The sequence below is a fragment of the Echiichthys vipera genome, assembly GCF_963691815.1.
Source record: "Echiichthys vipera genome assembly, chromosome: 20".
NCBI lineage: Eukaryota > Metazoa > Chordata > Actinopteri > Perciformes > Trachinidae > Echiichthys > Echiichthys vipera.
Genome location: NC_139845.1, coordinates 5,884,368 through 5,907,202, shown reverse-complemented (window position 1 = coordinate 5,907,202; position 22,835 = coordinate 5,884,368). Strand labels below are relative to the sequence as shown.

At 40.5% G+C, this 22,835-nt stretch overlaps 2 protein-coding genes across 2 annotated transcripts; both read right to left on the bottom strand.

The window, feature by feature from the left end:
• Positions 1–9,441: 9,441 nt before the first annotated feature.
• On the bottom strand, positions 9,442–11,608 carry myf5 (myogenic factor 5; the record flags this gene model as incomplete). The annotated part of the gene is given in 4 exon segments (XM_083935481.1): positions 9,442–9,802; positions 10,038–10,110; positions 10,994–11,575; positions 11,579–11,608. Coding segments are annotated over 4 exon segments (882 nt in total). The 3' UTR covers positions 9,442–9,605.
• A 6,711-nt stretch (positions 11,609–18,319) lies between these two features.
• On the bottom strand, positions 18,320–19,905 carry myf6 (myogenic factor 6). The gene is made up of 3 exons (XM_083934928.1): positions 19,369–19,905; positions 18,798–18,891; positions 18,320–18,602 (listed from the first exon to the last, which is right to left on the bottom strand). Exons 1-3 carry the CDS (start codon positions 19,882–19,884, stop codon positions 18,493–18,495), a joined length of 720 nt encoding a protein of 239 aa, XP_083791054.1. The 5' UTR covers positions 19,885–19,905; the 3' UTR covers positions 18,320–18,492.
• Positions 19,906–22,835: the final 2,930 nt, after the last annotated feature.

Below are 22,835 nucleotides of genomic sequence, written 5' to 3'. Positions count from 1 at the left end.
AAACCATCCTCAGAAATGTTAACTGTTTCCGACAGATAAAACAGAATGTCACCAGTTTTCATTTTCAAGGGAATTGAATCAAATGTTAGAGTTATTTTTCAGACTTGTCTATTTTATAGTTTCAGAGATCCTAGATGTTGTGTATTCTTTCTAAGACATGCAGATTATTATTTATCCTTGTATAAACAGCTGAATACTAGCACATAGTACTTGTAGACCTTGCATTTCTGTTTTGACAATCATTTTGAGAAGTGATGAGACTGAGTGGGATGTTTCACTTTCTGTTTTCCTCCGTACCTGTAAGGGGAAGCTACAGAAGCCCTGAGAGGTAAAAGCTAACGTTTTACCACTAAAGACAAGGCAGATGTTTAAGGGGTGTAAATGGGGGTTTTTTTTGGCCCATGGGAAAGTGGCACAAACAAAGATTATCCTGGCAAAACTCCTAAACACAGAACAGAGAACTGTTTAGATTAGACTTAGAAAATTAAAATTCTCCCTCGCCTCTCAAGGCTTCCGTAGATTCTGTTTTTAAGCTAGAATTGAAGTGGTAATCCGCCAGGTGTATGTTCAATTTTGTATAGTCCCCATCTTTGGTGCTCAGCGCTCCTTGTTGTGTTGTTGTTTTTGCACTACACTGCCCAGAGAACACTTGAAGAGCTCTTTTCCAAAACGAGATAAAAGCCACTTTGCTGTATACAGAACCTTTTCACTGCTTCATCAGTGTTTCTGCCAAATCGCTATATTTCCTTGTTTAAAATGGTCCGCAAGATGCAGTTCCTTTCCAAACCGCGACCAGCACCAAACCTATTTTTAGCCTAAATGCGATACGTCCTCTCGACCAATCAGAATTCAGTGAGCGTTCTATGCGATCCAACATGGCGGCGCTCTGGAGCGGGAGAGTTCTTTGTTTTGTCCGTCCATTCAACACGTTCAGACTGAGCCATAAACCATTTTGACAAGATCAATTGAATATTAACCAAATGTGTGGGTCTAGGTAAAAAAATGTAATTTTGAAAACTATTAAAATGGATTTATAGCGTTTTGGAAAAGAGCTCCTCACTTCTTTCTTTCTTGATTTTGGTCTGATGTTTTCTGTAGGTGGCACTCTATTCTTTTCTTTGTTTCTAACCAAATCAAAAACATCCAAATGCATCACTTGCCACTGCCTGAGGAGTCATATATTGTTTTTTTCCCCATCCAGATGCTGTATGTTAAGAACAGCGAATAAAAAGCTGTCATGGAGATCTAAAGTTGCATTTTAATGAAACTGTTGCTGATTGTTCTTTTATGGATTTGTTGATAAAAAAGTGATCATTTTCATCTTTATGTTACATCTAATTGCACAAGTCCAGCAGAGAAAACTCATTCCACATGCGTACGTGTCATGCTGCCATTTCCTAAATAACCTGTCAGTACTAAGGTCACTTAATGCCAAAGCTCGTGTATTAGGTCACCTCTGAGCTCAGGTTTTACAGCATATTCACTCGCTCGTCAAGCAAAACATCTCAATACAACAGATCCCTTTTTGTATCTTTAAATCACATTTTTCAAGCTGATGGTCCTGTACTTACCGTAAAGATAAAAAAGTGACAACAAACTGTTGATATGCAATTGTTATACATACTATATTTGTATAAATAAATCTATGTGCTTGTGTACAGTGAATGGTGTGTCGACCCTTGCTTCACAACCCAAACTTCATATTTTATTACCCGGAGAGACATTGATTTGTCCGCTGACTAAATAAAGAACCATTTTATATCATTTACTCGTAAAGTGAAAGAAAGCAACCTTTATTAGTCACCCCCACACACACACACACACACACACACACACACACACAAGCCACAAACAGGACCTAATGGTGAGATGTCAGGGCAATCGGCAGCACTAAGCAGCCACCTGTAAACCTGTAAATGATACCAGCAAATTATTTCCGAATCTAATTCTGAATGTGTCAGCAAAATCAGCAAGGAGACTGTCAGGTAGCTAGGCTAACGTTACTTACATGTTTTAGGTGGGAGGTCAGGTTCGTCGTGCATAAGTGAAGTTTTTCTTGCAAAGTTTGCATGTGACCTTCTAGGAGTCATCCTTGTTCTTTTCAAAGTGATCCCATATTTTAGACGTCTTTTTTTTTAACATGATTGGCTATTAATTGTCTAACCGCGATGTCGAAGGGACCTGCCTGCATGTCACTACTTCCTGTGTCTGGCCCTTCAAATGAAAGACCTCCAGTCTTTTGGGCCAGCCGCCAGTCACAGATTTTTACTTCATTTTGACAAGACATGGCTCCAAATGTTTGGTTTTTTTCTCCTGCGACCAATGGACTAATGAAATTTTGGTCAGTTAATGATTTTCTGGTCGACAGGTGCTTGGTGGACTATTTGTGGGCAGCCCTACCGATCATACAGGAAGGCAGCGTTAAATCAGCCGTTTTGCAGGGAAACAACAAGCCGACATCGAAGAACTGTTGACTATGAAGGTCGCTCAAAAAGTGGCAGAAAACTGACGGGACCGATTCAAGACGCTAGATAGCCAGTTAGCATTTTAACAACACAGCCCATTGAAAGAACACATGATAACACAAACAATTAACCGTTTCTGCTAAAAAGACAAAAATGATATAATGAGATAACATTTTTTTTCTCTATCTCACAGCCTCTTTATCCGTTTGTTTACTTCCCTCACTTCCATTTCTCTTTTTGTGCAGTGACTGAACTGCTAGTCAGTGTGATTTCTCTCACAGGCTCAGTCGGGATGGTGTGTCCCTGCATTAAGCCCTACAGCATGTGGCGATGCTTTGGCTTAGACTCCCATATTCTTGCAGGTCTAGTTGTTATAAATGTACATTACTGAGTCTTAAAATACAGGCATCTTCCCATAAAGAATACTTTATCAAACATAACTGAGGACATGACCTCACTCTGTTGGGAATAAAGGCTATATTCAGCAATAGCCTGTAGCATAACGAAGTTGCTAATTTTACAATAAAACTGTGAAATGTGTTCATTTCTCTAATGATGACACAACAGCTTGTCACTGATAGTCTTTCAGTGATCTAAGCACAGTGATTAAACCTCGTGTACTGAAGTCTCATCCAGGTTTGTAGCCCTGGAACAGAAAGTCAATGGCCTTTTGTTAGCTCAATACAAAGGGCAGGTACTAAAACGAATAAAGGATGTCTTGTAAATGGAAGATATTAAGCTCAAATGGTGGCATTAGAAGCACAAAGCAGTGCTGTTATTTCACCAAAATGTTGTACACGGTGTTATGTGCAATAAAATCCCCGTTAGAGCTACTCTGCAGCAAACAACCAATTCTGCAGCAAATGACCAAAAGCCTGAAGTGACAAAAGTCAAGAGCGCAGGTGACGGATTCAGCGCCTGTGCTCAAGGCTGTTAATCAGGAGCCTGGATGTAGGTTCATTGTACCAAAAGGTTCAGCTCTGTTTCCTTGACGATAATGAAACAGTTCATATCAGCTTCTCTTCAGTATGTGACATTTTCTAATATGGTATTGGTGTTTTCACCCCCTTTTTGATCTCTTCTGCAATCTGCCATCTACACCTCCGTGCCCTGAAATAGCAGTGAGAATACTGTTAATACTGTGCTTTTTTATTCCTCTGTTGAAGTGATATAACTCTGGCTGCACCTTATAACTCTGCTGTCATGTCTTCAATACGAAGCTGTCTGAAACAAACAATATGTCCAGATATGACCCAGACTTGCTGGATCAAAGCCATAAAGGAGAGATGGAATATGGATGCAGATCTCTTTTATGGTATAAAAAAAATGTATATAAATAGATCGGTTTCATCGGCATAGAGATGGAATAGTTTTTCAACAACTTTATGTATATTTCTTTAGTCAAAATAAAATATTTTCTCAGTTAAATGAAGATAAATACAATATACACGTAAACACACAATACCATCTATATAAAACAAATCTCAAAAGGTAAGAAAAACAAGTCTATATAATATGAAATAATGATGATATTAAAGTTTAATTGTACAGCACCTGGGGCCATTCAATGGGGGAAAATAGACACAGGACGAACATAAAAAGTCTGCCATAATTAATGGAACATAAAACACACTTAATAAGTATAGTAAAAATAAACTGTATAGAATACATAGATGCATGATACAACTCACTGACTGATTATAATAAAATATACAGTTAAAAGCCTTAAAACAAGTGCCTTTTTTTGCAGCATGCACAAACACTACAATACGTACAATACGATAAATGCTGCAGCAGCTTCAAAAGGTCTCCACTCTCTTCAACTCTGTTCTTATCTTCCCATTGTTTTCTTCATCAGTGGAGGAGATTTGTATTTTTACGATGAAAACTCAAAGTATACACTCTCTTGGGGCCTAGGTCTCTGAGTTTATCGATAAAATGTGTATAAGATGCAGGAATCCCTTGCCCCCCATTCTAACCCCGTTAATAACCCGTGTTTTAGGGATATCCAGTAAAGGTTAACAAAACTACAGGGCCTTTACTGTGATTTCAAAATCACAAAAGGAACATTTTAATTATATAAACGTACTGTAGAGCGTTTTATCTCAAAAATGGGTAAATGGGACCTTCCACAATCTGCCATCTACACCTTCTCGCCCCGAAATAGCAGTTGTTTTCTATGCAAGGCAAGTGAGGGTTTTTAGGCTGTTTTGTCAGCAAAGTTAAACTTCTTAAAATTGAGTCCGATTTATATTAATAACTAAGCTTTAGAGCTGTCAGATAATAAATAAAACTAACAGAAATAAACATTAAGGTACCCTTCCATTTCTGAGGTTCTTACACAATGAAATACATTCAACCATGTTTTTTTATTCCTCTGTTAAAGTGATATAACTCTGGCTGCACCTTATAACTTTGCTGTCATGTCTTCACTATGAAGCTGTCTGGGACAAAAACAATGTCCAGATCTGACGCAGATTTGCTGGATCAAAGCTATAAAAGAGAGATGGAACATGGATGCAGATCTACAGTACTTTTAATAATTTAAACGCACTGTAGACCGTTTTATCTCAAAAATGGGTAAATGGGACTTTCCCTGTGTCTCTCCAGTGGAGCTGTCCATTGAGCAAGACACTTGACCTTTAACCTTTTTCCCTCCAGTAGCACCTTCTTGTACTCTGTGGGGTAAGAGCACTCATGAGGAGGAGGAAGGAGCAAAATGAATCCTCCACTCCGGTTCCTAATAGTGAATAAATGCTCCTTCTGCCAAAGAGCCGCAACACTCACAGCCGTGACACCATCAACGCATCGGCTTCAAAGCTTGAAACATAATGTAAGTTTGAGCACCGTGTAACTTCTTTATATCACCTCCTTTTCTATCTTTGCACGTCCTTTCTCAGACAGGCTCTACAACGTGACAGATTTTGCCAGAGGGCACTCTCAATTCTCCAAAGACCCCAGTTAAACATTCATTATCAGATCAGTATTCCCCTCAAATACCTCCAAGAGTCCCAAAGTTAGGGTTATAGTGAGAGTTCCCTGCGGTTTAAACCCGCCCATTTATAGTGATTACATTGAAATTCCAATCACAGAAGATAAATATGTAAAGTTTTAATGTTGGAAACACAAGAAACACCCCTCCCTTGTGGTCTCACTCAGTACTACAGTAATGACTGCGGTGGTATTTGAGTCATATACTGTATCCCAGAGTCAGGTAATCAATAATGTCCACTCTTGTCATGTTTCAATTTTAAATCAATTTATAATGAGAATCAGATATAAAAAAGTCTCCCTGTGTATATCTTTATTTTTCCTCTATTTCATGCTTGACCTTTATAACCTCGATGTAAACTCGTGGTGTGTTTTCGTGTCGGCACTCTGGGGCTCAGTGAGCGAACGATTAATGTACTGCATCACAACCAAAGTGTAGCAATGGAAAATGACATCAGTGACATTTGCAGTGTCGTCCGTATGCAAGCAGCCGTGGCAGTGGGTGAAATATAAGCCGCTGCTGGAATGTCCGCAATGTTTCAGAGTAATGTAGCAGAGAGACGGAGCCACTGTGGGACTGCTGGTGTTCATCTCTGGGCAGTGTTTTCCTCTGAACTTCTCTCAAAGTGGTAGAAATATAATAAAAAGGTGTTGTTGGATGCATAGGTGTATATGTGCATACATTAAATATGTATTGTATGTTGGTTTGAGTGGATATTATATAATTATGTGTCACCTGTTACTTTGTTTACAAGTGAAACTTTGTAAACAGTTTGATTGATGACATGACACGATGATGGGACACAATGCAAGTCAACACAATGCGATACATGATGATACGGTACAGGATGAAACGATACTTTACGGTACGATAAGATACAATATGGTACAATATGGTACAATACGGTATAGTAGAGTACAATACATGATAAGATACGATACGGTCTAATACTATATGGTACAGTACAGTATGAAGTAATACTATACGATACAATATATGAAAAGATACAATATGGTACAATATGGTACAATATGGTACAATATGGTACGATACAGTATAGTACAGTACAATACGATATGATACGGTACGATGCGGTCTAATAGTATATGGTATATTACAATATGAAGTGGTAATATACAGTACAATACATGATAAGATACAATATGGTATAATATGGTACGATACGATATAGCACAGTACAATACGATATGATGATATGAAGTGATAATATACGGTACAATATATGAAAAGATACAATATGGTACAATATGGTACGATACAGTATAGTACAGTACAATACGATATGATACGATACGATACGGTCTAATATTATATGGTACATTACAATATGAAGTGATAATATACGGTACAATATATGATAATATACAATATAGTACAATACGGTACGATACAGTATAGTACAGTACAATACAATATGATACGATACAGTCTAATACTATATGGTACAGTACAATATGAAGTGATAATACACGGTACAATATATGATATGATACGGTATGATGCGGTCTAGTACGATACGGTCTTGTACTATATGGTACAGTACAATATGAAGTGATACTATACAGTAAAATATATGATAAGATACAATATGGTACAATATGGTATGGTACAGTACAAAAGCGTACTGTATGGTATAGTACAGTACAATACAACATGATGTGATACGGTCTAATACTATGTGGTACGGAACGATATGGTTTGTTACACCACGACTTGAATGTACTCAATACTGTACTTAAGGATCAATTTGAGGCACTTATTTCCATTTTACGGTGCTTTACCCCTCAGTTACATGTCATAGATAGAAGCAGAAGTAAAAATGATGCATTCAATTATTTACTTAAGTAGAATAGAGTAGCAGAAATGCTGGCAGTACCAAAAGTTAAAGTACTTATTTTCCAGCAATGGCTCATTTTGGGATAATGTATGTCATATTGTTGTATTATAATTATTAATGAATGAATGTGCACATCAAAACTTTAAACTTCCCCATTAATAGAATAGGTAAAATGATCTCTACCACTGTAAACTGCTACTTACACAGTACTACATCTGCAATAATAACTTCTACTTCTGTACTTTTGCTCTTAAACGCAGGACTTGTTGGTGTTCATACGGTTAAATTAGCTTTAGTTCCCCTATCAACGACATTTTAAAACAATAACAAGGGGCATTTTTCTCAAGAGCAGAGCAAAAAGGTGGATTTATTGAACCACCGTAAAAGAAATGATCATAGAAAAACAGGAACAGCAAGATAGATTTGTAATTTAACAATTACTGAGCACATTAGAGTGGGCAGAAGAAGATTTTAGAGGATTAAAATCTGATTTAGGGAGTAGAGAATGTAATCCTGAGAACCACAAAGGTTGATTTTTATTTAATATAGATTTTCTGTGTAGTGATTTCAACAACAGGCTGTTAATGTGGTCAAAGACACGACGCAGTATGACGCATCCCTCCTTCTCCGTCTCCTCCTCCTCCTCCTCCTCCTCCTCCTCCAGAACAATAAGAGGCCATTTGTTCTCAACTCTGGTGTTGATGGTATAATCAAGGGTGTTAATGATGACTCACGTGTGTAAGGAAAGGACAAACAGGTACTCACAGCGCTGCCTACGTCTAAACGCACAGAGAGTACAAAGAGATAATAAATGCCATGGACAAATGTGTGTTTCTGGACTTTTTTTAACATGGTTTTTGTTTGATCTGTTGTCTTAAATAAACGCCTGAGGCAAAAACTGTTGTTGTTTCATCCGTTTTGGGCTATTTGTGCTTCCATTACTCATCTTCTCTGGTAAGGAAAACATCCAAAACACACATTTAGGTGTTTATTTTGCTAAACTTTGTCTATCTGTGTCTGCAGATTTGTGCTAATTTAAGCAAAAGTTAGCATTAGATGATGCCTCATGTGCGTATTTGAACATCAAATTTAAGAAAACTTGTAATACAAAACAATATTTGCCTTACTGTCAGTAATAAACTGCAGGAGTTTCATGGTGCTATCTATTAGTTGACCTTCTTTACTCTCTTCACCTGTTGTGTGTTGAAAAATGTATGAATTTTACAAAACCTCTCTTTAAAGGCCGTTATCTCAAAATGACTTTTTCTCACTCGGAGTCAGAAATCTCCACTTCAGCGGCACTCACGGACACCAAACTTTGCAATTTCATTCCTATCTATATTCTGAAGGGTTTAAATTTAAAGAGGGCTTTGTTCATTTATCATTCATAGCTGTTTTTATCACTAAAACATGGCAAAAAATGATTTCTTTTCTGCTGTTGCCGGTATTTTCAGTGACAAAAATATCCGTAAAGCAAAACCTTGACTCTAATATGTGAACAAAACCTCCAGTGTTCCCATTTCTGTTCCAGAAAGTAATTCACATTATCACTATGAGACAATAAGTTTCTAAGATAATGACTCATTTGCATGTTTAAACACAACCTTGCAGAAAAGCTGTAATGCGAAGAATGACTTATGTATGTAATCAACTGGAGAAGTTTCATGGTGATATCTGTAGTTGACATGTTTACCCTGTAAACCTGTAGTGCCTCCTGTCCTATGAAAAGCAGATGTTGCATCTTTAAACAGTTGCAAACCCGCCAAACTGTGACTAATCAGTGCTGTAATGACGGCAGCTGCTCTCAGCGTCAGACAATGTTACTCTGTGTGTTAACCCGTTTCGTTCAATAGCGTGAGCTTGACGACACAACCCTAAGTGACGTATTTCATCGCTATTTTACTCCTCGGAAATGAGCGGGATGCTAAATATCTGAACACGTGGTCACGAAGAAACCAAGGAAGAAGCAAAACTTATACAAAACAGTGAAAGGTTTAATGTTCATCGTGGAAAGTAAGAAAAGAAAACTGCTTAAATACCACCTCATGTTGGGATAATGCAACATTAACTGTCAGAATTAAATATGTCTCATTGGGTATAATAGCATGGATAGAATAAATGGGCATTTACATTACATATTTACAGTCTCATGTACAATATAATAGCGGCAGGTCACGGCTGAGTCTCCTTCCGGTTTGCACAAAACTAGTTCTTATCTCTCGTTGCAAATAGAGCAGGTGTTTGGTGGAGGCGGCGTGCCTGCCTGTGGCAATATATCCACGTTTTCCCTTCACAGGACGTGGTAGACGGGCCTGGTAGACGGACTCTCTGGCGTGCAGGGCTGCGAGTCGGAGCTGCCGGGGGAGAAGGTGGCCGCGTCTCTCTGAGCCGCCGGTCCGCAGCTGGACTCCACCGAAGACAGACGGTCCACGATGCTCGAGAGACACTCCAGACTGGAGGCTCCGGCTGCTTTATCGCCTATACTCTCTGATAAAAGAGAAAGACAGGGGACATGTGTTTACTACAACACACAAAAAAATGTTTTTCATTCGTGTTTTATCAGGTTTTATGGATTTATTAAAATTCATAGTACTTAAGGGCCCCCAGAGGCAAGATTAAGCACAATCAAAAATAAGCTACTATTCAGTTATTATGTTTTTAAGGCACAAATGCATGTCATATTTGATATCAGGCTGCTGCTGCTGCTGTCAAAAGATCTTACCGTTCCTCGCATACGAATAACTGTTGCTGTAGTTTGCATTCAGATGTTGCCACACTGGACTGTTGCTGTCAGCCTGCGAGGAAACGAGGAAATCAAATTTACCCTTGGATCTTTGCGAATGCATAAATGTATACAGGGAAAAAGAAGAAGCAGGGGGGAAAAAAACAACCAATGCCTTTCACGATATATTCTGGACAGGCTAATAAATCCTGAATTCCAAAGTTATGGGCTTCTTTATTTCACATCCACCTTAAAGTCAAAGTGGCAGTCTGTGCACTCCCTTCCCCTTGCCCGGCACTCTTGAGCGTGCCGAATCAATTTTATCAGTGGAAGCAACACCAGTTTGTGCAAGATGACACTTTCTCCCAGTAAATCTGCAGAAAATCCTGGCAGCGGTGCAGAACATGCAGTCAGGATGGAATGCAGAAAAACCCACTTTTTCCTGCCAGACTTCAGTAAGGTGGATTTAGCTCGGTTTATTAGGGCTATAAAGTGTCCGGTGGTGGGAAAGCCATTACTCCATCCGGCGTGATAAGTTCTTTTGTATTAGCTGATACGCTGTCACCGTCAGAAGAACTAATTCAACCTGACCTTTAATGACAAGCAGACGGAGATACTTGTAAGAATACATAATACAAAATTTAGTATTAAAGAACTACGACACGCATGAAGGAGCGTGGTAATTGATGTCTTCGGGCAAAACAAACTTATTTGATTAACAGGTTTCTAAAATGGAAGTTCAGGCTCGTTTTTTTTTTAAATGAAATACTCTACATGTTAATGAGAACCGGCTACACGGTTTAAATGTAAGTTGCGTCAACAATAAAGGTTGTTTCAGGTGAAGTTTCTACAAGAAGTTCTGTCTTGTATGCAGTTTTTTCTCTGCCTGTTTTGGCCAGCTCGGCACAACCAGATGTTTTCATGAAGAGGCTGAGCATGTGGATCGGAGGTCTTACCATGCCGTCAGAGCAGATGGACAGCGGGCTCCCGGGCTCAGAGCTGCTCTCCCCAGGTAGGCCGTAGTAGTTTTCCACCTGCTCTCGTAGCAGATCCTGCAGGCTCTCAATGTACTGGATGGCGTTGCGCAGGATCTCCACCTTGGGCAGACGTTGGCTGGGGTTGGCCGAGGTGCAGCGCCTCAAAGCCTCGAAAGCGTGGTTGACCTTCTTCAGCCGCCGGCGCTCACGCATGGTGGCAGCCCGTCTGCGGTCCACAAAATTGGACTTGCGCTTGCAGGCCTTGCAGGCCCACTGGAGGCAGTGACCCGGCTGATGAGGGGCTCCGGGGATCCTCACATGCTCGTCCTCCTCAGAGCCGTCCAGCTCCATGCCGGGGCCAAACTCCAAGCTGTCTGGAGATGAAGCGCACGCTCTGTCGTAGTAGATGGCGGATGGTGAGAAGACGTCCATATTCGCTGAAGAAAGGAATCTGAATGGATGGAGAGATGGGCGCAAAGGAAGGAAGGAGGGTAGAGGAGTGGGGTGAGAGAGAGGAGACCTCTGAGTGATATGAGGGGTCTGTTGCCCCAGGCCCCCCTTTTATGCCCCCAGGCCAGAGCCCAGGGCCCACATTGGCCAGATCTAATTACCATGGCCCATTGGCCCAGCCAGAAGGCAGGCTGGGGTTAGCTCAGCTCCCTCCCTGCCCCATCCCAACCCACTGCCTCTCACCCCCCAGTACCCTGCAGAGTTTCCCACATCTGCACTTACTGGTGTTTTCCTACTCATCACCACTTTGTACTTCCAACAGCCCTTCTCCTGCAAGGCCACGGTGAATACAATGCTTGGGAATGTTTCAGGATTGTGTGTGTGAACATTTGCAGCTTTAACCACCACATGATCCTGTTTTTTGAGTTGTCACAAGTGCTTCATTTTCTTTGCTTGATTTATCTGGAAGCAGCCTCCGTGCATTACGTTAAGGCTGACAACGAAAGTGACACTTTGCCATGAAGACATAAAGATTACAGTGTGTTTTGTTTGGTCAAACTGTGCAGAAAGAGAGGGTGACCACTTGTAGGAGTATGCAGGCCAATTGTTACGGTGGAGACAAGAGCGTTGCAGATGCAGCCCAGCTGCAAAGGGAGGTGTAACATTTCAAGCCCTGTGAATTCACATTACGGTGGTAAGCCTCTAAACACCTCGAGCTCATCACTGAAGGTGCTGTGAATGAGGTGATCCCCCTGTTTGCCAACGCTCATTAAAACAGCAATTACACAACTGACACCACTGCACAATTCCCTGCGTCGTTTTGCCTCCAAGGACCAAATTTTACCCATTAAAAGTTATTGACACAAGTCAAGTACTTCAATTCAGCACGCAACATATGGTCATTACGGTGCAGGGCTTTTTTTTTTTTTTTATTCAAGTGGAGGACCGAAGCTTTAAGAGGATGACTTTCATTTGTTCCTTTTTTTCAGCAGAGTGAAAACACATGAAAGTGAAGTGACTGGGTATTAAAACGTGTTTTTACGGAGCAAATCAAATCATCTCAAGATGTTTTAGACATTTTGTCTGTGACACTTTACAATAAGGTAAACAACATATTCAGTAGTTACCAGGGAACGAGTGAGAACGAATCAGGAACATCTCAATAATTCAGTTCAGTTCAGCTAATTTCAGACATTTCAGACAAACACAACAATATTCATGAGGTCTGAAAAAAGGGAATAGGCAGAAGCTAAAGCTCATAACGCCGACCCTTTAAAATACATAAACTTAGGTAGCTGCTACACACAGGTCAGAAAGAAAATGTCTTTAATAAATTAAATTAATTATCTTATATTAAAATCAACAAATGTTTGAATATTGTTCCTCTTGAGAACAGTTTTAATCTTAATAATTGATTCATCATTAATAACTAACTTACTGTAACTTACTTCAGTACGAAAGGCTGCTACACTCCACTGTGCCATACTGTCACTCAGTTCTGTAGGAAATGCTGCTACATTTTTAACATTTTTAACACTGTTACCATTTATCGCTCCTTCTCACTTATCTAGTTTTACTTATTTAATTTCAATCTGCTGCTAAACTGCACGCTGCGTATTGTTGTATATTGTATAAACCTACGTTTAACCACAATGTCTGTTGCACTCTGTCACACTTAGTTCATTGCTTGATTTATCTGATGTTAGCTTTATTTTGATTTGATTTATGTTTATGCTTATTGTTACTCTGATCCTTTTCCCACCTTTGTATTAAAACTGTTGCAAAATAATGTCCCTCGGGATAAATAAAGCTTGAATCTTGAATCTTGAATAGGTATTGCCCTAAAACTTACAATTTGGGGACAGAGAGAGGATGAGATCATGATGAAGTAACATGGGTCTAAATACTCACTATTATGTGTCATTTTGCCTGTGGGGACACAGAAACATTAACTAATGTTTGAATAATTAGTAATAAATTAGTCATTTACCAAACTAGGTGCAGGCCACTGAGCAGCTGCTTCACAGTTAGTCAGGGGCGACTCATGAAGAAAGATGTTCTCGAACTAATCACCACATCTCTCGGTCTGCTCTCTAGTAACTCATCATTATGGATGATATGGTCCACCATAAGGAAAAAGTACTTATTAAAGATGAATCAATAATCCAGTGGCTCCTCACTTGTTTCTCAATTGAATAAATAATCATTAGATAATTTCATAATAAGTTAGTTCCTCATTCATTCTTCTTCTTTGTTCCCTGGTAGCTGCTCAAAATAAAAGTGAAAATAAAGTGATTTGACGCTTAAAAAGTGTTTTGACAGTGTAAATGAATCCACCTAAGGTACTTTTCATCACATTGGCAGAGAAATGCGGCCTCGTTCTGCTTTGTCTCGCGTCAGTTTCTAGAAAACAACCATCCTGACATTGCGAAGTGCTCCGGAGTGAAGTTTAAGTGTCTCTATTTGCTGAGTTGCTCTCTCTCTCTCTCTCTCACAGAGGACAGGGGTTATTTGCAGTTCGACCCTGGCGAGCGGACTAGAGTTCGGGTAATGATGTTGTTGACAGCTTACAAGGATACAATGCGGATATTTCTCACAATGTGTCAAAACGTTTGGCGAGCCCCCTTCTCTGGGAACTGCGCGCACCTAAGAAAACACCAGTGCCCGCTGCCGCCCCTGAATTGCCGTCGGAGTTTGGATTAGGCACAGCTGAAGAAGACATCGGCTCGCCCGCGCTCGGAGCTGCTGGGAGGATCAAAGGCTGCTCGGGCAGAGAATGAGAAAACCTGGTTATCAACCGATCGCTAATTGAGGCCGGAGTTAGATTGGCGCAGCACATGGCGCTGTCGGGGAACACCGGCGCAGTCGTTGCGCGCAGGCCCGGTGATGTGATCTGCGCGCTTGGCCCGGTCTCTTGGGAACTCTCTGAGTTTGCTTTTTTGTTGTTCTCAAGGGTCAGAGACAGAGTTAAGTGAAGGGCAGGAGGTGATCTTTAATGTCCACCTCCCTCACGTCTGAAAACCTTATTTCTTCTAAAGTGCCTCATGCTTTGACTTAATACGCAGCTTGTTTGGTGCAACACAAGCCCCCTGAGAGAGACATTTATCACTAACATTCCTGCAACAACAACAAAAACATTCCTTAGTGCGAAATTAAAGCCCATAATTAATGAAATCTTTCATATGTTTAAACTGCTAATACTGTTCTCTAGGTGCATGTTTTTCTTCAGAAGTTCTTCAAAGGAGAGTCACTTATGTGAACAAATAAGGAAGGAGGGGAATACATCCTTTCCCAGAGCTCTGTGGTTTTTGTTAAAGGCTACATGGAGCCCATTTTTCTTTCCCCACAAGAACTACTGAAACAAAAAACTCTGTTTGAGTGGCAACAGCATTTGTTTGGCAGTGAGCAGAAAGAGGTGCGCGGTCTGCCAGCCCCCTGAATCCTTTTCCTCGCAGGACAGTCAAGGCAAGTCTGGATAAATCAGAACATTCAGCCTCCAGGCGTATCCCCCCACTCTCCTATAACTGTTCGCCTTTCATCAGCTTTGACTTTTTAAAACACTGCCTTCACAGCCAAATGACAATGATATGGTGTCATCACACCCCAATCCCTGTGAAGTTGGACAAAGACGAGGGCCGGAGCTCGGAGAGGGAGTCCGAACGGAGCGAACATCCGCTTTAACAGCAAATACACCTCTTGTAATAGTACAAAATGCACGCCTAATGTCAATAAAACATTTGCATTTTAGACGGTAATAAGTACCCGAGCTGAAGGACCAAGTGTGATCGTTGATGTTTGATCTAATGTAGGTCAAATGCAGTCATTAGCAGACAGACGCTAAATTAGCAGAGGCCCACGGAGCTGCGAAACGTAGTGAAGTAACCCTGCTATCAGACTGAGTGAGTTGGAAGGAGCCCATTAAAATCACATTACTTTTTAGGGAGATCACATTTCTGTCTGGTTGCTGCAGGATATTTGGTAAAAGATATGAATAGGTCTGTTGAAAAGAGCCATATAGTGGGTGTTGTTCGGCTCAGTGGAGGAACAATCATACGCTATTATTTTCAGTATAACGTGAGCATAAAGTACTTTGTAATAACGGAGAATGGTCCCAAATATATTTATGTTTTCTGATCATTATAAGAGGTATTCTAAGCAGCATTTTATGTTTAATCTTGTTTTAATATTTCTCTTTTGTTTTGTAATTCACATTTATTAGAAAAGTGAAAACACATACAAACCAAACCACAGGTCGAACAAAGTTAATAGTTCTCTCTTAACTGTAGTGGAGTAGATTAAATAACCATCAATGACAGAAAGGGAAACATTTCATGCTCACTTTCAGATTCATATATGTATTATGGGTTTCTACTAGAACATGTTTACATGCTTTAATGTTCAAAAGAGACATTATTGTATATTGTCTGTCTGAATAAACCTGTATTCACTCTCTGTCTGAAACGCTCCGTTTTAGCGTCTGTCTCTTTAAGACCTGAAAGAGCCCAGTCTGCTCTGATTGGTCAGTGTTTCCGGGTCTTCTGTGCTCTCTGTGTCTCTGCATCATCATTGCAGTCGGGGAATAACTGCAATGTCGCTGTAGCTAAACTTCCTACCTATATATAATACAGTTGTGACATCACAACGTACAGGAAGTCCAGACGGCTCGTTCAAAGACACAGTTTCTGAACACTTCTCTGCATTTCTCTGTGGATTGAGTGTTTTGATACTTTCACACTATTTACACAGCACATCAACCTTAAAAAAACACACAGAAACTCACTTTTTTACAACATGGAACCTTTAAAAATAGTAAAAAAAAAAAAAAATACACTCAAAACCTTATAAATTACGTCAAAACACATTTTTTTACATCTCAGAAAAAAAGGATGTATAAAAAATGTCATTCAAACGTTTCACAGCTGTGGGCCCAACTAGTCACTCAACACACTTTTTAGACACTAACATGGAGGTGACCTTCAAACTTTGGTATGGTTTAAACTCTTTAAACTCTCGCTTTTTTTTTGTTTTCCTCCTGTTTGATGTAACGTTGAAGTCTTGAGCTTCTGATAAACGTGACAAACGTTTGTATGGACATGTGCGTGTGTGTCTGCAGGCCCTGAGAGATGAGGCAGAGTCCTAAAGGTCAACCCGGGCTTTGTGTCGTCCACAGAGATCTGAGGGAGCCCACCATACCCTGACATCAACAACAACCCACCCCCCACCCCGTGTCAATACATATCAAACAAGACTGAATGGATTCCCATGCCGTTAGCGTCATGCATTTTAATAGCGCTCGTGTAAACACTTTGCCATGTGATGACAAAGCAAGTGATGATGAATTAAGACCTAATGGCTCAGATAACTTCATTATCCCGATGGGCTTTGCACTCACAAGTCTGCTGCCCAAGTTTCCATGTCCCCAGCATATGATAGAGGGGAGGAGAGGCACGCTGTGCTCGGAGGGGACTCGAGTTACTGTTGTGGGATCAGTGCTGCTGGGGGCCACTTGGAACAAAGAGAAGCAATGCGCAAGCACACTTTTCCAGGAGTTTAAAGTGATTTTATGGGTTTCTAATAGCCGTGAATGCTGGGGGAACTGGTACACCTTGAACTGACGATGGGGTTTTTTTCTCTTTTGGGGTAAAGAGCGACCTTTTATTTGCAGAAAAGACTTTTAAAAACATTTGGGAAACTTTAGAAAAGGTCCCATATTGTAAAAAGTGAGATGTTCATTTGGATTATAAAGCAGGAACACACAGAAACTGTGACTTTAAATGAGCAGATTCGACCGTTATTAACTGATTGAATGGGAGTTACCAGTTACTTATCACTACCATGGATGTGAGGCCCTACTATACCTCCTAGTTGCCTCATTAGGCTGTTTTCCATTGTAACGGTAAGCCGGATCAACCATCAGCATCGCTCTAAACTGCCTGACTATGGTGCTGCATGATGACGTAGTATGACAGTAGGAAGACTTTCTTAAGCATTTTAACCCAAACCACAATCTTTTCTTAAACCTAACGACTTACTTTGATTTCCTAAATCTAACCAAGTGATTTCTGTTTTGTTTAGTAGCCCATTAAAAACGATGAATAGATGTTAACAGCCTTCTGAACCTACTGGTAGGTGTAGCAGGCACCATTTAACGTAAAAAACTATGACGCTGATAACGTTCAAAGCAGGTGCTTTAAACAAGCTGTCAGGACTTCCTTTATGTTGTGATGTCAAAACTATACTATATATATATATATATATATATATATTGTAGAGATTGCAGTAGTGGTGTTACAGTCATTCCCCTTCTGCAGTGATGGTGTAGAGACGCTGAGAGCACAGATGCAGAAGACCCGTAAACTGACCAATCAGAGCAGACTAAGCTTTTTCAGAAGGGGTTCTTAAAGAGACAGGCACTTAAACTGAGTGTTTCAGACAGAGGGTGAATACAGGTATATTCAGACAGACTATATGAGAAAAATAATGTGTTTTTGAACATTAAAGCATGTAAACATGTTCTAGTAAAAGCCCAAAATACGTCAAAAGTATTAACCTGAAAATTAGCATTACATAGGACCTTTAAACACGTGAGTGAGTGAGGTTTTGAACATTTAAATGGTAAAAATGAATAGATTAAAGGCTCTATATGTGGTCTGATGCTTGCATTGCCTCTGTTTGTCATACAATACATCTCTAGAAGAATGGATACATTTACCTTTTTCCAGATTTCTGCCATTAAAGAATGAGGACTACAGCGGTTTAGAGTATTGCAAAAGTTTAATTTATTGCCTTGGTCAGGTATGTACAAATATTTAAATACAGTATCAGCTTTCTTAAAATAGTTGATCTGCTTCTGAATATAAAATAAATATATCTAAACATCACATTCTTATAAAATATGTACAAATTTGTTGCTCCTGCTGTACAAATGAAGATGAACAGAAGCCAGAATGGCTGAATATAGTGGAAATAATTTAGATATAAATAATGCAAATTTGCAATTTGACAAATGTAGTCTAGTCACTGGTGTTTTAGTTTTCGGAGACGTCCTCGCTGAAGTTGTTCTTGCCATCGTTGGTGATGCTGTCCACGATGGAGGACAGGCGCAGGAGGCTGGAGGACGCAGAAGACTCACTGGTTCCTGAAAACAAAGGACACTGACTTATTTCTAATTAACCGTAAGTGACGTTTGCGGAACAGTATTTGGGCCAGGGGGAAGATTTCAGTCAAACGATTTTCAAAATGCAAAAGGAATAAAGAAAGGTCTTCATCCTCTCGTCTTTTCCCCCATTATACCTGGCTCTAATACTCTCCCGTAGAAGTTTGACAGATGTACCTTCTCTCTGGTTTATCATTGGGGCAGTGGAATGGTCGGCAGAGGTCGGCCAGGTCTCGGAGGACTTTTTCCAGAGACACTCGTGACTGGCCACCTGTAAGGACACATCACATGTTAGCCATATGTGTTTTTTTTGTCCATTAATATTAAACCTCATGCTTAAACATAGGCATATTTTGTCAAACTGGCAACCGAAAAAACCTCCAGAAACAGGCCTAAGAGGTTTTTTTTGACATACTTAATAATAAAGCAAATAAATAATAAAAGCGTGGATATTATTAGAGGATCATACTGACATGTTAGAAGAAAATGATATTTAGAGGCCAACGATAACATCAGGGATATCCTTATTAATTATCACACTATTAATAATAACAATAATATCATAGTAACACTGAGATATAAAGTAAGCTCCTCATATGTCATGCAGGAATATTATAGGGATGTTACAGATACAAAAGGGGAATAAAGTCGTCATCATAAAGTCCTCTGAAGGCCACAGGCACACTGACAGACTCCTGGGGAATATCACGGGAATGCTTTGAGGGTTTATTGGATATAGATATCTTACACTGTGTTCCTTGAAGTTGTGGGATGATCCGTTTTGCGTTTTCTCCTGCTCGTCCAGCGTCTGCAGCAGGTCCTGTAACCTCTCGATGTAGCTGATTGCGCTGCGTAAAATCTCCACCTTGGGTAGCCTCTGGTTGGGGTTGGCCACGGTCTTCCTCTTCAGCACGTCAAAGGCCTCGTTGATCTTCTTGAGCCTCCTCCTCTCTCTGAGCGTGGCGGCCTTGCGTCTGTCCGTGGGCGCGGACTTTCTCTTGCAGATCTTACAGGCCCACATGAGGCACTGGCCGTCGCAGTGCGCACGGAGGCCCGGGGGCGCAAGGACGTGCTCCTCCCCGCTGCTCTCCCCCCCGGTCTCAGACGGAACATTATCCTGGCCCGTGGACAGCGGGCTGTCGTTGCCGTTGTACAGAGGAGACACCTCGGACATGTCCAGGTGCTGTAGTGGTCCATGATCCCCTTCTTCCAAATAGCGCAAATCATTGAAAAGATAAGGGTTGGTCTCAAAAAGGTCCATCATATTGTTGCGCTCCTCTCTCTCTGTTTTGACAGTGGGTCTCTGGCATTTAAACAGAGCAGCAGGGACACAAGTCACCAGGCTTATATATAGAATGTGAAACTCTACCCAACACTTTGGCTGTCACACTGCATCAGCCATCTTTTCTTTTTTTTTTTCTTCAATGGCTCTTTACAACCTAGTGACGTTGTGCTGGAAATGCATTTACATTAAGGCCTTCGGGAGGTATTGAAATGTCACCTCAGGTTTCATGACAGGTGCTTTAAATATCTGCATCCGGAACAAAATGGCAGCGCTGAGATAGGAGAGAGTGAAAGACATAATAGTGAATGTTAATGGATGTGGAGTTATTGGTGCCGCTTTCATAGGAAACAATCCATTAGGGGGGTTATATAATAGCTTTAATAATGATAAAGATCAGTAATGCGCCTCTGGCCAGGTTGTGTCTGGTGTCCTTCTGCAGCATGACCTGTTTTATATCCTTAATTAAACAGGTCATCAAGTTTGCTGTTAAATGCCACAGGGTTATTTAGAAAGTTACTTTTTTTTTTTTATAATAAAGATACGTCTACAATAGCCCAAAAAGTTGTTCATAAATGCATTTTGGTTCAGATACCCTGAAGACAAAGAAAAAGACAAAGCAAATTTCTTTTGTGACCAAAATCTTTATTTTTCCACACTGGACGTAAGATCGGAGGACAGACAGGAAATCATCAGCCTCTGTATACATGTATGATACTGGACATGGCTCATTTTTACTAAAGTGTACAAACATTATCCATGTATTAGGACATCAGCTGCCCGACAAAGGCTCTTATTCGCCCCTCCATTCTCAACGATCAGCGTTGCCTTTGAGGCGGCTCGAAGCGTGACGCAACGAGAAGCGACTGTTCAGTGTAAACAATGGTGGCTTCTGCGGATGAGATGAACGCAGCTATCGAGGGAGCCACAAACGGCAAATATCCTTTACCGACACGTTCTTTACTTTGCCATGACGCTCTGTTAATACTGATTGGTTGATTTGTCCTGTCTATCACCAACATAGGTGGTGATAGACAGATGGTTTATCCCATCAGCAACCAGTATTTCCGCCTCTTCCCAAAAAGATCTCCAACCGAGATTTCCCAGATGGATATGCTGAGCAAATGCGAATTATGCGAATCAATCCATCTGGCGGAGTCAGGTTATCCTTCTCCTGCCCATAACTCGATTTTTGTAGAGTCTAAAATTATGTCCAAATACATTTTTTTAGTAGAGGGTCTGAAGATATTTATGAGCCTTTCAATTGGCATCCCAAAAAGAATTCGGAGGTGATCTCCTCTTCCCCGCATGTATGGGCAAATGTGCTTCCGGGCACATAACCGCCACTTAAACAGTACTGCAAGTGATACAGTGCCGCGCTTTGCCGCTAAACCCACGGTGGCATACGATGAGAGTGACTGTCCTGGGGCGCTGCTCTCTTTCCCCTAGGAGGAGGGGGAGTTAAGGCAGCCCAAAAAAATGAATAATGGAAAATACATGTATATATGTGGGGAAAAGACAAATAAATAAACAAAATATCGAAACCGTCGTCACCAGAAGAAAAAAACATCTGTATACGTCGATTGTGCAAGCAGCTTATCACGACCCATATACTGTATATGTTAGCTACTAGGCGACTAGTGGCTGTAGTAATTATGATGGGAGCAAAGGAGGAAGTCAGGTGACGTAGTAGAAGAGCGCCAAAGTAATTTGAGGTGGATGGATGGGTCAAACAAACACAGGACTTTCAGCCTCTTCCTGTGTGAAAAAGTTTTGATTTTTATTCATTTTAAGCCAATCCATGATCTTTTCCCAGCCCGAACCAAGTACTTTTCATACCTTAATCAAGTTAATCACATGTAATTGCCACCATGCGACCATTTTACAACGTTAAATAGAATATATGTAATTTTGGGGAGTCATTGGCTGTCGTTGAGGTATGAGGACGTGTTGAAATATCAGTAATAAATGTCAAAAACCTCCACGGGGAAAGAACGTAGATCATATTTTAGTAAGTCTGCAGTCACAGGAGTTATGTCTAAGCATAAGGACAAAGAAACTTACTCATACTGCAGGAGGAGAAAAGGTAAATTGATTTTTTTAGCAACCTGTCAACCTGTCTTTTAGCTCCTTTGAGTTTATTCTTTGTGTTTTACGGCCTGGCAGTCCCAATGCTGTTATCAGCCTGCAGCCGTTTTTTAAAAAACAACCGTACACTATACCTGCTCAGCACCAAAATGGCAGACAGACACATTCAGCGGCTTAGCTGGTGAACACATAGTGAAGCATTTAGCAGCTAAAGAGACAGATATTTCCCTCAGGAGCTTGGAGCAAAACAGAGGAGGAGGAGAGTGAACATTTATTCTTCATTCATTTATCAAGCGGAGACAAACACAACTCCAAATGAATGTTAATGTTGTTCCGTGTCTGCCGCATGTGTAAATAAGTAACCTTTTTGCAACACAAGCCGCTCCAATCTGATTAAAAAAGGCGATGTTATGTCAGTGTTGTTTTTACAGATTCTTTGCACTGAACCCAAGTGCCCCGAAAAAATCAGTTCGTGCAGGTTTAAGTGATTAAACTCTTGATTGGAGAGGTTTCCCTGATGAATCAGAGCGGTACCTAAGAACGACAGGCGCATTATGTTGGATAACACAGGTCAAACAACATCTTATTTAAGGTGAAAGCATTGAAACAGGCATGCCCACTGAATGTACAACATCACTCAGAAGCCATATATAATCCTATACACACTTCAGGGGTGTTGTGGCTGTTTTTAGCCGATGGGAGTGGTATGGCCAATTGTAACATGCAGAAAATCCCAATATAAATAGACTTGGAATGTGCAGTGTCAAAACAGCTTTGTGAAACCGTGCATGGGGTGTTATATAAATGGAGACATGGCTCATTCATCTCAGATGTATAAAAGAGAT

What these genes read in the sequence shown, in the direction of transcription:
- myf6 (XM_083934928.1), bottom strand. Translation starts at nt 19,884, where the DNA reads ATGATGGACCTTTTTGAGACCAACCCTTATCTTTTCAATGATTTGCGC. An exon ending in ACAACTTCAAGGAACACAGT is followed by an intron (nt 18,892 to 19,368) that starts GTAAGATATCTA and finishes GTGTCCTTACAG; the next exon opens with GTGGCCAGTCACGAGTGTCT. An exon ending in AATGATAAACCAGAGAGAAG is followed by an intron (nt 18,603 to 18,797) that starts GTACATCTGTCA and finishes CTTTGTTTTCAG; the next exon opens with GAACCAGTGAGTCTTCTGCG.